At 41.4% G+C, this 14650-nt stretch overlaps 1 protein-coding gene across 1 annotated transcript in view; it reads right to left on the minus strand.

The window, feature by feature from the left end:
* Window positions 1-5702: 5702 nt before the first annotated feature.
* The window catches only part of LMBRD1 (LMBR1 domain containing 1), a 135875-nt gene continuing 126927 nt past the window's right edge, over window positions 5703-14650 (minus strand). The window contains exons 15-16 of the mRNA XM_055534761.1: window positions 6297-6388; window positions 5703-6165 (exon numbers count right to left, since the gene is read on the minus strand). Coding sequence (XP_055390736.1) covers window positions 6049-6165; window positions 6297-6388 — 209 coding nt within the window. The 3' untranslated portion in view covers window positions 5703-6048. The remainder of the gene's footprint in view (window positions 6166-6296; window positions 6389-14650) is intronic.

Raw genomic sequence — 14650 nt, forward strand, 5'->3', positions numbered from 1 at the left:
CAAGGGACTCTCAAGAATCTTCTCCAACACCACAGTTCAAAAGCATCAATTCTTCGGCACTCAGCTTTCTCTATGGTCCAAATCTCACATCCATACATGACTACTGGAAAAACCATATCCTTGACTAGACAGACCTTTGTTGGCAAAGTAATGTCTCTGCTTTTGAATATGCTATCTAGGTTGGTCATAACTTTTCTTCCAAGGACTAATCATCTTTTAATTTTATGGCTGCAATCATCATCTGCAGTGATTTTGGAGCCCCCTCAAAATAAAATCAGACACTGTTTCCACTGTTTCCCCATCTATTTGCCATGAAGTGATGGGACTGGATACCATGATCTTTTTTTTCTGAATGTTGAGTTTTAAGCCAACTTTTTCACTCTCCTCTTTCACTTTCTTCAAGAGGCTCTGTAGTTTTTCTTCACTTTCTGCCATAAGGGTGGTGTCATCTGCATATCTGAGGTTACTGATATTTCCCTCGGCAATCTTGATTCCAGCTTGTGCTTCCTCCAGCCCAGCGTTTCTCATGATGTACTCTGTATAAGTTACATAAGCAGGGGGACAATATACAGCCTTGACGTACTCCTTTTCCTATTTGGAACCGATCTGTTGTCCCATATCTAGTTCTAACTGTTGCTTCCTGACCTGCATACAGATTTCTCAAGAGGCAGATCAGGTGGTCTGGTATTCCCATCTCTTTCAGAATTTTCCAGTTTATTGTGATCCACACAGTCAAAGGCTTTGGCATAGTCAATAAAGCAGAAATAGATGTTTTTCAGGAACTCTCCTGCTTTTTCGATGATCCAGAGGATGTTGGCAATTTGATCTCTGGTTCCTCTGCCTTTTCTAAAACCAGCTTGAACATCTTGAAGTTCACGGTTCACGTATTGTTGAAGCCTGGCTTGGAGAATTTTGAGCACTGCTTTACTAGCGTGTGAGATGAGTATAACTGTGGGGTAGTTGAGCATTCTTTGGCATTGCCTTTCTCTGGGATTGGAATGAAAACTGACCTTTTCCAGTCCTGTGGCTACTGCTGAGTTTTCCAAATTTGCTGGCATATTGAGTGCAGCACTTTCACAGCATCATCTTTTAGGATTTGAAAGAGCTCAACTGGAATTCCATCACCTCCACTAGCTTTGTTCATAGTGACGGCTAAGCGGTGCTGGAGTGGTGAGCGGCTGGGAGGAGATACCCCACGTCCAAGGTCAGAGAAACCCTAGTTAGACAATAGGTGCTGAGAGAGGGCATCAGAGGGCAGACAGACTGAAACCACAATCACAGAAAACTAGCCAATCTAATCACATGGACCCCAAACTTGTCTAACTCAATGGGTCCCCCTATATGGGTGCATATATATTAGCAAGTATATCCTCTTCTTCTATTGATCCTGTTATCATTATATAGTATCCTTTTTTAATCTTTATGGCCTTTGTTTTAAAGTCTGTTTTATCTGATATGAGTATTGCAACCCTGCTTCCTTGTTATTTCCATTGGCATGAAGTATCTTTTTCTATTCTGATACTTTCCATCTATTTGGGTCCTTTGCCCTAAAGTGGGTCACATGTAGGCAGCACATTATAAGCTCTTGTTTTTTATATCCAATCTGCCACTCTCTGACTTTTGATTGTAACATTTAGGCTATTGACATTAAGGTAATTATTGATACATAATCTTTTTTTTTTTTTTTGCCATTTTTACATAGTTTGCCATTTGATTTGTATTTCTTCTTGTTTTTTTTCTATTGTGATTTGATAATTTTCTATTATGCTTCTGTTTTCTTCCTTTTGATTTTTGTGAATGTATTGTTTGATTTTGTAGTTACCCTGTTCTTCAACAAAGCTAGTGTTAACCCCTTCCTATAGTTACTTGCTTTAGACTGTTAGTCATATAGGCTCAAACATATTAAAAAAAAAAAAATCAACATTTTCTTACTCTCCTCCCCGACATGTTTTGATTTAGATATCCTCTTACATCTTCATGTTTATTCTTTTGCAGTTCATTGTGGTTATCATCACTTTCACAAAAAATACTTTAAAAAAATCTGTTTACTGGCTTAAGTGATTTACTTTGCAATTGTGATTTTCTCTTTCCTATAGATTCCTCTTTTTTTATTTAGCGAAGCCCTTTCAAAAAAATTTTAAGGTTGGTTTAGAATTGCTATATTCTCTTAGTTTTTGCTTGTCTGATAAACTCTTTGTCTCTTCTTCTAAATGACAATCTTGCTGGGTCGAGTATCCTAGATTGCATATTTTTCCCTTTTAGGTCTCTGAATATATCATGCCACTCCTTTTTGGCCTGCAAATTTTCTGTAGAGAAATCAGCTCATAGCTTTATGAGGGTTCCTTTGTAATTAACTTTTTGCTTTCCTTTTGCTGCCTTTAGAATCTTTAACTTTTGCTATTTTGATTTTGGGTTCATGTTGTTTGGGACCCTTTGTGTGTCTCGTACGTGGCTATGTTTCCTTCTTTAGGTCTGTGAAAATTTCAGCCGTAATTTCTTCAAATACACTTTCAAACCCTTTTCTCTTTCTTCTAGGGTTACTATTTTGTGTATATGGTTCACTTTATATTATCAGATAGGTCTCCTATATTGCTTCCATTTTTTTTCCACTTGTCTTTCTGCTGTTCTAATTGAGTGATTTCCATTATTCTATATTCCAGATCACTTAATTGTTCTTCTGCATTATTCAATCTACTTCTAAGGGCTTCCCTGTTAGCTCAGCTGGTCAAGAATCTGCCTGCCATGCAGGAGACCCTGGTTCAATTCTCAGGTTGGGAAGATCCCATGGAGAAGGGAACAGCAACCCATTCCAGTATTCTGGCCTGGAGAATTCCATGAACTGTACAGTCCATGGGGTCGCAAAGAGCTGGACACTACTGAGTGACTTTCACTTTCGCTCACTGTCTTTTGCTCAGCTTTTGTCTCAGCAATTGAGTTTTATAATTTTTCTCAGCTCCTCTTTACAGTTTCTGGTTCCTGTTTACAGTAATCAGCATTTTCTTAAAGCTTTTTATTTTGTATCAGGGTATAGCTGATTAATAATGTTGTAATAATTCCAGGTGAACAGTGAAGGGACTCAGCCATACACATATCCGTTCTACCCCAAGCTCCCCTGCCATCCACGCTGGCATAAAAAATTGCATTTCTATTGATAGCCTTTCTTCCTCTCCTCCCTTCCCCTGAAGTTCAGCATGTTCTGAATGGCTTGATGCCCAGCTGATCAGACAGCCTCTGCTTCCTCCCTCCCTCCCTCTCTTTTCTGGCTTGCAGGATCCTATGGTCCATGGGGTCACAAAGAGTTGGACATGACTGAGCAACTTCACTTCACTCATGAGTTCAGAAGGAAGTTATCTATCGTGTTCTTGAAGGACTAACTAATGTGGGAGCATCCCTGTGGAGACGGCACAGTTTTACTATTTGGGGTTTGAGGGCTGACTGTGTGTGGATGCCTGCCATGTCTTTCCTCAATGTGCTGGCTGTTTCCCCCTTGACAGAGGGTATGACGAGTGTGGTGGTGACGAGAGCCTGCACTAGGCGGTGAGCAGGCAGGGCCTCCCCTCTGCTCTGTGGCTGTCAGCGCCCTGCTGTGGAGCGGTGTCTGCTTTCTAGTTGTTGAAGTACAATACCCCAGACCACTTCTGAGCTGTGGGGTGAATAAGTGGGTTCGGGGCTCTCCCACTGAGGCAGGAGCCCTGAGCCTTCCTTTGCTGGAATATCCACTGGGGAGTGCTCTCTGCGGTGTCACCTGAAACCCGTTATTGCAGGCTCACAAAGGACACTGTTTTGGGCACTGCCATCAGCCCTGCTCCAATCGTGGGAATGCCAGCAACCATCTGTGTCCCGCGGGTGCTTTGTTCACACGGCCACCAGTGCAGAACCACTGAAGTCGGGTACCAGGACCACAGCAGTCGTATACGTGGGCCCACCAAGGGAATCACGGAGGCAGATCAGACCCCAGCCTGCTTTCATGAGCACGTGCCCAAGCTTCCAGGGCCAGACCTGTCCCAGCTGCGGGGGCACCTGCAGTCCACTTGGATGTCCTGTAGGCGCTGAGTGTACAAAACTGGTGACAGACTGCCCAGCTGTGTGTGGGGGCTCAGATTCATCCCTACTGCCTAGGCCACATGACCCCTGGGGGTCAGCTCTGATCTCAGCCCCACCTTGCATGTGGGCAACCTTCAGTGCTCGTGCACTGGCAGAGCCTGCGGAGGTGGCACTAGGTCAGATGTAGACAATGGGGACTCAGGGGCAGACCACAACCGCTGTGAGCCCACAGGGTGAGGCCACCCCGGCCCCACCCCTCCCACTGAGCTCCACACCACATCTGTGCTCACCTCTACGGCAGACCTGGGCTTCCTCCGCATACACCCCTGGTTGTAGCCACAGTACAGTCCATCTCCTTCAAGCTGTCTCTGTGCAGCCAACAACAGCCCTCTCCTGTCTGTCCCCCAAAATCTTAGTTTCAGCACCCAACCCCTCCAATGCAACAATGGCTGTAGATGGAAACCGAGGGTATATGAGATCGTCCAGAAAGAAAACGTGAAATAAGGGCAGAAGGAAATAGAATCTTGGTGGAGAACATTAAGGGTCACCAAAGGAAGGGTGTGAAGGTTTATCCAGAAAGACAAAGAATCAGAGCAAGGTGGCACAAAAATTAAGGGAGAGAAGAACTGAGAGATGGTTGCTAATTCCTACATCTTTTTCAGAAACTTTATGGTATTTTGGACTGTGAAGAAAGCTGAGCGCCAAAGAATTGATGCTTCTGAACTGTGGTGTTGGAGAAGACTCTTGAGAGTCCCTTGGACTGCAAGGAAATCCAACCAGTCCATTCTAAAGATCAGTCCTGGGTGTTCATTGGAAGGAATGATGCTAAAGCTGAAACTCCAGTACTTTGGCCACCTCATATGAAGAGTTGACTCATTGGAAAAGACTCTGATGCTGGGAGGGATTGGGGGCAGGAGGAGAAGGGGACGACAGAGGATGAGATGGCTGGATGGCATCACTGACTTGATGGACGTGAGTTTGCGTGAACTCCGGGAGTTGGTGATGGACAGGGAGGCCTGGCATGCTGCGATTCGTGGCGTCACAAAGAGTTGGACACGACTGAGCAACTGAATTGAACTGAACTGAGTGGTATTTTATTTCAAGAATCATACTATGTGTCTTCTATGAGTTCTAATTTGCCTATGTTATTAAACTAAAATATAACTTGTGATGAATTCTCACTATTCAGAATGTGTTCAAAATGCCCTATCAATACTATACAGCTTTCCCTATATCTTTTGCAAATTCTAAATCTTCAGAATGAAAAACTATCTTTAATGCCAAAACACTGTCATATGTTTTAAACTGATCAGTTCACTCATTTTTCAGGATTACTTATTCTTGACAATACTCCCATTTATGCTGGAATACAAATTTTGAGGTTACTTATTTACAACAATGTATGTGCCTTAAATATTGAGAGGTGACAATATATCCAATGGATTACTATATGAACAATATAATATATCTGAGACACCAAGTAGCCTGAAATTTGCTCATGAAATCTATTTCAGTGGCCCTAGTAATTTAATCTAGAAACTAGAAGACAAGCTGCATAAAGGAGTAATATTTAGTATTCAGCTATACTGTGAATATTATTTTCTGACAATCAGATATAGACACTTGAAAATTCCACAGTACTCTAGAGACCAAAAGGCACAGGTACAAGTGATTTATTATGTTTTTAAAAAATGATGAAGGGAATATTAATTCTGGAGGGTTTTTAATCAGTTCAACACTATTATACACTAGAGGAAAAAAATCTCCACAAACATTCCCTCACAAGGCCGGTAGTTTTATGTTTACATAGTTATTATTATAGCAATTTTAAATGTTAATCTATGATACAATAATGTCACTTCAGAAAACATAAAAAATATAGTTTTTTAATAGCCATGCTCCCATTTTTGATGAAAGCTAGTCAGTTCATCCTAATGTTAGTTTGACACTTTGAAATGCACATGAGATGCAGTCCACTCTGTAAACGCTGCAGGACAGAGGCCCTCAAACGGAGTAGAGAGAGGGCTCGTCATCACTCAGGTCTGAGTCATCCTCATCTACCCTTTCAAGGACAGACTTCTTCCCTTTACAGCAGGACACGATGAACCCAATGATGAACACCTGCAGAGGTAAACAGGCCATATGTTATTTTTCAAACTTGAAATCTCCCAGAAAGCACTGACTTTAAAATCCAAACCCATCCATAAATGGGCCACTAATGGTCACGGCATCCCTGGGATGCCTATACTTACCCCAAGAAAGGCCCAGTTCCCAAAGTAGTAGGCAGCACTGAAGAACCAGAACTTGTGAAGGAACAGGTAGGTCCGGGTGACAGTACACTGATCTATAAAAGCAAATAAAGGACCAAGGTGGAGTAGTTTCTCTCTTGAAATAGACTATTAACACTTTACCTAAAAGGTCGTATTAAACAAAACTAAATCAGCTTTAGAGACAGGATGGAAATCTAGATCTATCTCCAAAGCCCACTCTTTCAACCACCTTAATGTAACATGACATTTTTAAAAGCGAGTACCACCAATATTAATTCCTGCTGTTAGGTATAAAAAAGTTGTATTGGCTAGTTCAATGTATCTAAACTAGAAAAAGCATTTTAACCTGGAATGCCAGACATGTCCTAAAACAAAACAGTTTTCCTGATGAAGAATGAAAAAAAGAAATGAACGAAGTAAGCAGATGTGGTTAGCATTAGGCTGCACTTTTCTAAGAATCCAATTAAGAGCTTTTGGTTAAGAATTTGCATGACAATGCAGGAGACACGGGTTTGATCTCTGGTCCCTGGTTGGGGAATTAAGATCCCACACACCACAGAGCAACTAAACCCGCAAGCCACACAACCGAAGCCCATGGGCTCCAGAGCCCAGGCTCCACCAGACAAGCCCATGCACTGCAATGAAGGTCCAGCACAGCCACGATATATAGGTAAGCTTTAACTGAATAATTAAAACAATAAAGTGATGATACCTTTAAAGATCTTTTTGAGCTTAAGAATGCTATTGAAAAGATGGCTGACTTGCTTACTCCCTGAACTTTCAGTTCAGTTCAGTCGCTGAGTCGCGTCTGACTCTTTGCGACTCCATGAATTGCAGCACGCTAGGCCTCCCTGTCCATCACCATCTCCTGGAGTTCACTCAGACTCATGTCCATCGAGTCAGTGATGCCATCCAGCCATCTCATCCTCTGTTGTCCCCTTCTCCTCCTGCCCCCAATCCCTCCCAGCATCAGTTTTTTCCAATGAGTCAACTCTTTACATGAGGTGGCCAAAGTACTGGAGTTTCAGCTTTAGCATCATTCCTTCCAAAGAAATCTCAGGGCTGATCTCCTTCAGAACGGACTGGTTGGATCTCCTTGCAGTCCAAGGGACTCTCAAGAGTCTTCTCCAACACCACAGTTCAAAAGCATCAATTCTTCAGCGCTCAGCCTTCTTCACAGTCCAACTCTCACATCCATACATGACCACTGGAAAAACCATAGCCTTGACTAGATGGACCTTTGTTGGCAAAATAATGTCTCTGCTTTAGACAATATTTGTTATAACTTGAATCTAAAAACAATCATTTACTTTTCTCCTTGAAAAAAAACAGAATGTAACTCTTAAGGAGAAAGCAGCAGACTGGTTATTTGATATCTTTGTGAGACTCCATATTATCTAAATTAACTGTTTCCGTTAGCTTACAAAGTCCTTTAGGTATCTAATACATGACATCTAAGGAAATACTTGTTTATTACAACTGTCTGTGGCATGGATCTCTGAAAAGCAGCATTTGGTCCTACTTTATCCCAGTCTCCTCCTCCCTTCCCACGAAGCTCAGCATGTCCTTCTGAATGGCTCAAGGCCCAGCTGGATAGACAGCCTCTACTTCCTACAGGAAAACACGCAGTGTGGCAGGGATGTGCCTTCTCTTCACAGGCAGGGCAGCCAGTCTAATGCCAACCACTGAACCCCGAGGGCCCCCCCTGCACATTCCTCATTGTCTTTCTCAACAGAAAAGTCTAGAAGGAATAGCCAAAGCTTCCTAAGGAAAACCAAGAAGGACTCGAGCAGCAGTGTGGAACCAATGTTTCTCTCCCCTCAGTTCTGCAGTTCCTGGCCCTCAAGGTGACGCCTTCACACCAGGCCATGCAGCTCAGGCAGCAGCAGAGCCTCCTGGGCAGGAAAGCCGCTGGTCAGTCACTCTGCCCACCCCCTACCCCCGCCCCGTGACAACAGAACATGCTTCACAGGAAGAAACTTACGAAATTTGCCACTTTTCCCACTAGGTTGGCCTGAGTATCCCAGAGTACCCCTCGGAGTACCTGGCACTCATATTTAATATGATTGATGAAGTAAACTAAATTGTTCAAAAGGGAGGTATTTTACTTAAAAATCATACTGATAACTAATGCATTTTCTAATTTCTTTTGACTAAAATCTGAGAAGATTCCAAGGATGTCAAAACAAGATACTTGAATCCATGTTGAAAATGAAAGCATAACTGAAATGTCCAGCACGGGAAAAGAGCTGCAGACCCTGGTTTCACAGGTTTGGTGTCGGCTCTCGTTCGGCCACTTCTCTGCCACATGAACAGGCACGTCTGACCACTGACACTCGTGCGTGTCACCACCTTTCCTTAGGGGCTCATCCTAAAGACCAGATGAAGTCTGCAGAGTGACAGTTCATATTAATTTTCTTCTTTAAGATATAACCAAGCCCATGATAAAGAATATTGTTTTCAAGAGCTGTTCAAATGGTGCCAATAAAAACTGATCTTAAGATTTTAAAGGTGACTAGTGCTCCTTACCACTAAGGAAAATACTTGCTTAGCTATCAGCATCATGACTACTCTGGACATCTTCATTATTGTTCTGTCTCAATATTGTATCAGTCAAAACAGATACAGATGGATTTGGTTTAATTTCAGTTCAGTTCAGTTCAGTCACTCAGTCATGTCTGACTCTTTGCAACCCCACGAACCACAGCATGTCAGGCCTCCCTGTCCATCACCAACTCCCAGAAGTCCACCCAAACCCACACCCATTGAGTCGATGATGCCATCCAAGCATCTCATCCTCTGTCGTCCCCTTCTCCTCCTGCCTTCAATCTTTCCCAGAATCAGGGTCTTTTCAAATGAGTCAGCTCTTTGCATCAGGTGGCCAAAGTATTGGAGTTTCAGCTTCAAAATCAGTCCTACCAATGAGCACCCAGGACTGATCTCCTTTAGGATGGACTAGTGGATCTCCTTGATGTCCAAGGGACTCCCAAGAGTCTTCTCCAACACCACAGTTCAAAAGCATCCATTCTTCGGTGCTCAGCTTTCTGAGCTCAGCGCTCAGTCCAACTCTCACATCCATACATGACCACTGGAAAAACCAAAGCCTTGACTAGACGGACCTTTGTTGACAAAGTAATGTCTCTGCTTTTTAATATTCTGTCTAGGTTTAAGCTAAATGTGTATAATTCAGTAAAAGGATACTTGCTAAACAGTAACATACCTTTAAATAAAAACCAACTTGTAATGAAGAGAGGTGCAGACTGTTTAAAAAAAAAAAAAGGCCTGTTCACAATTAATTTAAAAACATCAATGGTATCTTTCATGGGTTAAGTACTATGTAAGCTCTGCTGTTCAAGCACAAACCTGTTTTTAAAAAAGTTATTCAACCCTCTCAACACTGCTAATGCTCTAAACTTAAAAAATAAAAGTTCTGTTACTCATTCCCACAGCTAAGGCTATCTGGGGGCAGTGGTCAGAACTAGAGTGAACTAGAAGCTTCAGGGCCAGAACAGGAACAAGACGGTGGCTGAACTGGCAGAAGCAGGTGAAATCAGATGACTTTTCCCAGGGCTCTATAACCCACTCAATGACACTTTAAATTGGCTACACCTGCTGATACTTTCTCCTCCACAAAGAGTGTATCTTATTTTTCCTATCACATCATTTCACATGTTTACCACTTGCATTGTTTAATGATTTGACACAAGCCTTCTAAAATAAGAGAAAAAAAAAAAAGTATGACCATTGTATTCTGCTTTGTTGTTGAAAAGTATGTAACAGCTTTTATCTTTATATGTATTTATCATTAGATTTATATGCACATAAAGGGGCAGATGTCCACAGAGGAATTCTGGTTAATAATCCTCATGCAAATATTTTATGTTCAAGCTACAACTCCACACTGAGTAACATGGAGGGGCTTCTCTCCACTCCCCTATCTGCCCTCTCCTAGCTGATCGTATGCATCACAGGTATCCAGGAAATCTAGAGAAGTCTTTCTACTGTTATCTGAAACACTAGAATAAGTATTTTGAACTTGGTTTAACCTTCAAAGTAAATGTGAATTGCTCAATTTAGGAACTGCATTCTAAAATCACAGGTGTTCAAGAGACTCTGGCTGTTATTTCTCAAAGGGACATATAAACTTCCAGCTAAACCAAAGAGTGGATGTTAACAATTAAAAACTAAAAATAAGGGTTCAGACAATAGCTTTTTTTTTTCAGACAAGGTGGCCATATGAAAAAGACCAAAATTAAAAGAGCCAAGAAAGAGCACGGAAATTTGCTGAAAAAAAAAAATCAAGACTTGACTCCTGCTTCTTCCACCTTCCTCCATCTATTCTCACTTATCCAACTAGATGAATAACCAAAAGAAAGTACAATTAAGCCTCTATCTGTCATATAACAATAGCTTTTACAAATGTCAGATAAGATTACATCAGTCGCTCAGTCATGTCCGACTCTTTGCGACCCCATGAATCGCAGCACGCCAGGCCTCCCTGTCCATCACCATCTCCAGGAGTTCACTCAGACTCACATCCATTGAGTCAGTGATGCCATCCAGCCATCTCATCTTCTGTCATCCTCTTCTCCTCCTGCCCCCAATACCTCCCAGCATTAGGGTCTTCCAATGAGTCAACTCTTCGCATGAGGTGGCCAAAGTACTGGAGTTTCAGCTTTAGCATCATTCCCTCCAAAGAAATCCCAGGGCTGATCTCCTTCAGAATGTACTGGTTGAATCTCCTTGCAGTCCAAGGGACTCTCAAGAGTCTTCTCCAACACCACAGTTCCAAAGCATCAATTCTTTGGCACTCAGCCTTCTTCACAGTCCAACTCTCACATCCATACATGACCACAGGAAAAACCATAGCCTTGACTAGATGAACCTTTGTTGGCAAAGTAATGTCTCTGCTTTTGAATATGCTATCTAGGTTGGTCATAACTTTCCTTCCAAGGAGTAAGCGTCTTTTAATCTCATGGCTGCAGTCACCATCTGCAGTGATTTTGGAGCCCAGAAAAATAAAGTCTGACACTGTTTCCACTCTATTTCCCAAGAAGTGATGGGACTGGATGCCATGATCTTCGTTTTCTGAATGTTGAGCTTTAAGCAAATCCTGAAAGATGACGCTGTGAAAGTGATGCACTCAATATGCCAGCAAATTTGGAAAACTCAGCAGTGGCCACAGGACTGGAAAAGGTCAGTTTTCATTCCAATCCCAAAGAAAGGCAATGCCAAAGAATGCTCAAACTACCGCACCATTGCACTCATCTCACATGCTAGTAAAGTAATGCTCAAAATTCTCCAAGCCAGGCTTCAGCAATATGTGAACCGTGAACTTCCTGATGTTCAAGCTGGTTTTAGAAAAGGCAGAGGAACCAGAAATCAAATTGCCAACATCCACTGGATCATCGAAAAAGCAAGAGTTCCAGAAATACATCTATTTCTGCTTTATTGACTATGCCAAAGCCTTTGACTGTGTGGATCACAATAAACTGTGGAAAATTCTGAAAGAGATGGGAATACCAGACCACCTGATATGCCGCTTGAGAAATGTGTATGCACGTCAGGAAGCAACAGTTAGAACTGGACATGGAACAACAGACTGGTTCCAAATAGGAAAAAGAGTACGTCAAGGCTGTATATTGTCACCCTGTTTATTTAACTTATATGCAGAGTAGTACATCATGAGAAACGCTGGACTGGAAGAAACACAAGTTGGAATCAAGATTGCCGGGAGAAATATCAATAACCTCAGATATGCAGATGCCACTACCCTTATGCAGAAAGTGAAGGGGAACTAAAAAGCCTCTTGATGAAAGTGAAAGTGGAGAGTGAAAAAGTTGGCTTAAAGCTTGACGTACCCATAAGTTTTATATACTTTTTTCCTTTTAGACTGCTGGAACCGTCACTGTTAGTGTATGCTGACTGCCACTAAGATAACTTTGGTTATTAACTGTAATAAACAGCACCTTCTACTTTAAATATATTTTGAAAAACAACATTTAATGCTGACTTAAGCCAATATTAGGTCATCATCATGTTATACCTTCACTTGAAATCAGCTTAGAATTAAGTCTATATTTGTGCTTTATTTATAAAATGAATCCTTATGATACTTATGTTGTAGAGGGAGGGTATCTGGGGAAATTCATATGCCACAGAGAATTTTAAAGCAATTTCTTTAACTAGTGACAAAAGAACTGGGAGAAGACTGGATTCCTCAGAACAATGCTTCCTTTCTTATGGTTGCGTGTGATTATGCTAACTTTAGGTCTTGCTACTGTTGGATATTTATAATAGACATACAAATCTTAAATGTAAACAGGCTAAGCACCTTGGGCTTTATCGTGATATGATTAGGAATCATTTATCAAATGGTTCTGAGAAAGGGGAAAGCATGCTATTGGGATAGAAGGAAGGCTAGACCTGGGAATCTGAGGAGTTAAAGTCCCAGTTAATCATCACTGTCAAATGGATTTATAGCATATGAAATACACACACAGAGAAAGATTTGAGAAACCAGCAACATATATCCAGTAAGAAGAGGGAGGGCAGAAGAAATTTTTAAAAATTTAAATATTTGCATAAAAACCAAAATTGTAGGTTTATCTTGAAATTCAACAAATGGCATATAGTTAAATCATGTTTTGTTAAATCTCACTGCAGGAACTGGGTAAAAGGGAAAGAAAGAGTTGGTGAACATCAAAAGTCATAGAAATTCTAAAGGGAATAGATTATATTTTATGAATATATTAACTGTACCAGGTTAACAAAGCTAGTACCTGGCCACATGCTTTGCATTGAAAAATAAAGTCTCATAGTGACTGTGTTAAGAACCAGTATAATTTGTGTTGAGCTTTGATTACATTTAAGTTCGATGTACTTCAAAAGTGCTAAAATATGTATTGCTCCTTTAAGAATGAATGTACCTAATTTCATTTGTCCTGACCATATAAAATATAATTGGCCACACACAGCTTATAAAAGATAGTGCCAAAGGTAAGCATTAGCATATAAATGTAGGAACAATCTCAGACTGTATTAGTGAACTCTAAATTAATGAGATTTCCTATTACTCTTAATTGTCCAAGATGGTAAAATATAAAGCAACTGCTTTCTATTACCTTAACTTTTTCATAAAATGACAGCAATTTAAAAGGTATGTTAGAAAATATTAGAGACAGAAAATTGAGATTTGGTTCTTGAGTCCGCTGATTACATTTACTGTGAGATTCTGGATGGAGTCATTTAATGTCTAAGTCAGTTTCTTTCTAAGTGTCATCGATATAATATCTGCTCGTGATGGACTGTGATAAGATAAACTGACCTTCCAAGAATTAAATTTACAGAGAATTCTAAATATGATTTTTAAAAAAGGTTGATGTTTTATGAGTTAGAATCCTTAAACAAGGATCTGTAGAAAGTAGCTGAGAAGTTTCACAAGATCACCTGGGCTGCTTTAGCATGGACTCCAGAAAACCGAGAAACCTTATACCTAGTTAACTTCACTGTACTGTCCCTGCTGAACTTCATCAACACAATCAAAATGTCACCTGGAAAAAGAACGTCGACAACAAAAAGACCTTCTGTATCTCAAGCAAAATCCAAGAGAAATATGCTCTGATCAATACTTCATTTTTTGGCCTACAGGGCTTCCCCAGTGGCTCAGTGGTAAAGGACTCGTCTGCCAGTGCAGGAGACATGAGAGACACGGGTTCAACCCCTGGGTCAGGAAGATCCCCTGGAGAAGGAAATGGCAACCCACTCCAGTACTCTTGCCTGGGAAATTCCCTGGACAGAGGAGCCTGGTGGGCTACAGTCCACAGGGTCGCAAAGAATTGGACATGACTAAGTGCGCACACACACGGCAACCTCACCTGACAGTGGGCACACTACATCTGGCCTTCTCAGCTGGATGATACCAGCCAACATCAGTGAGACCCTCTCCTGACTCCAGGCCCACCCAGAAACTATGTGACTGTAAAATCAGCTTTCCATACAGATTCCTTCTCTCTGGTGAGAATTCACTAACCGTGAGCCTCTAGCTTCTTTAATGTAATACTTCCTATGGTAAATTAATATATTACCATCTGGCTAATACTTTAGTTTACTCTCTCTTTACTTATCTGGAGTCAAATACAGATGCTGGAGACTAGGGTACGACAGGATTCTTTAATAATTCTGTCTCATCACTCTAACTTCAATACTGCTCTGCCCCTTTGATGGGGAGAATTAAATCGAATGAGGCTATTGACACAAAGTTATTATTCAGTTCAGTTCAGTTCAGTTCAGTTGCTCAGTTGTGTCCGACTCTTTGCGACCCCATGAATTGCAGC

Source organism: Bubalus kerabau, chromosome 9, assembly GCF_029407905.1.
Source record: "Bubalus kerabau isolate K-KA32 ecotype Philippines breed swamp buffalo chromosome 9, PCC_UOA_SB_1v2, whole genome shotgun sequence".
NCBI lineage: Eukaryota > Metazoa > Chordata > Mammalia > Artiodactyla > Bovidae > Bubalus > Bubalus kerabau.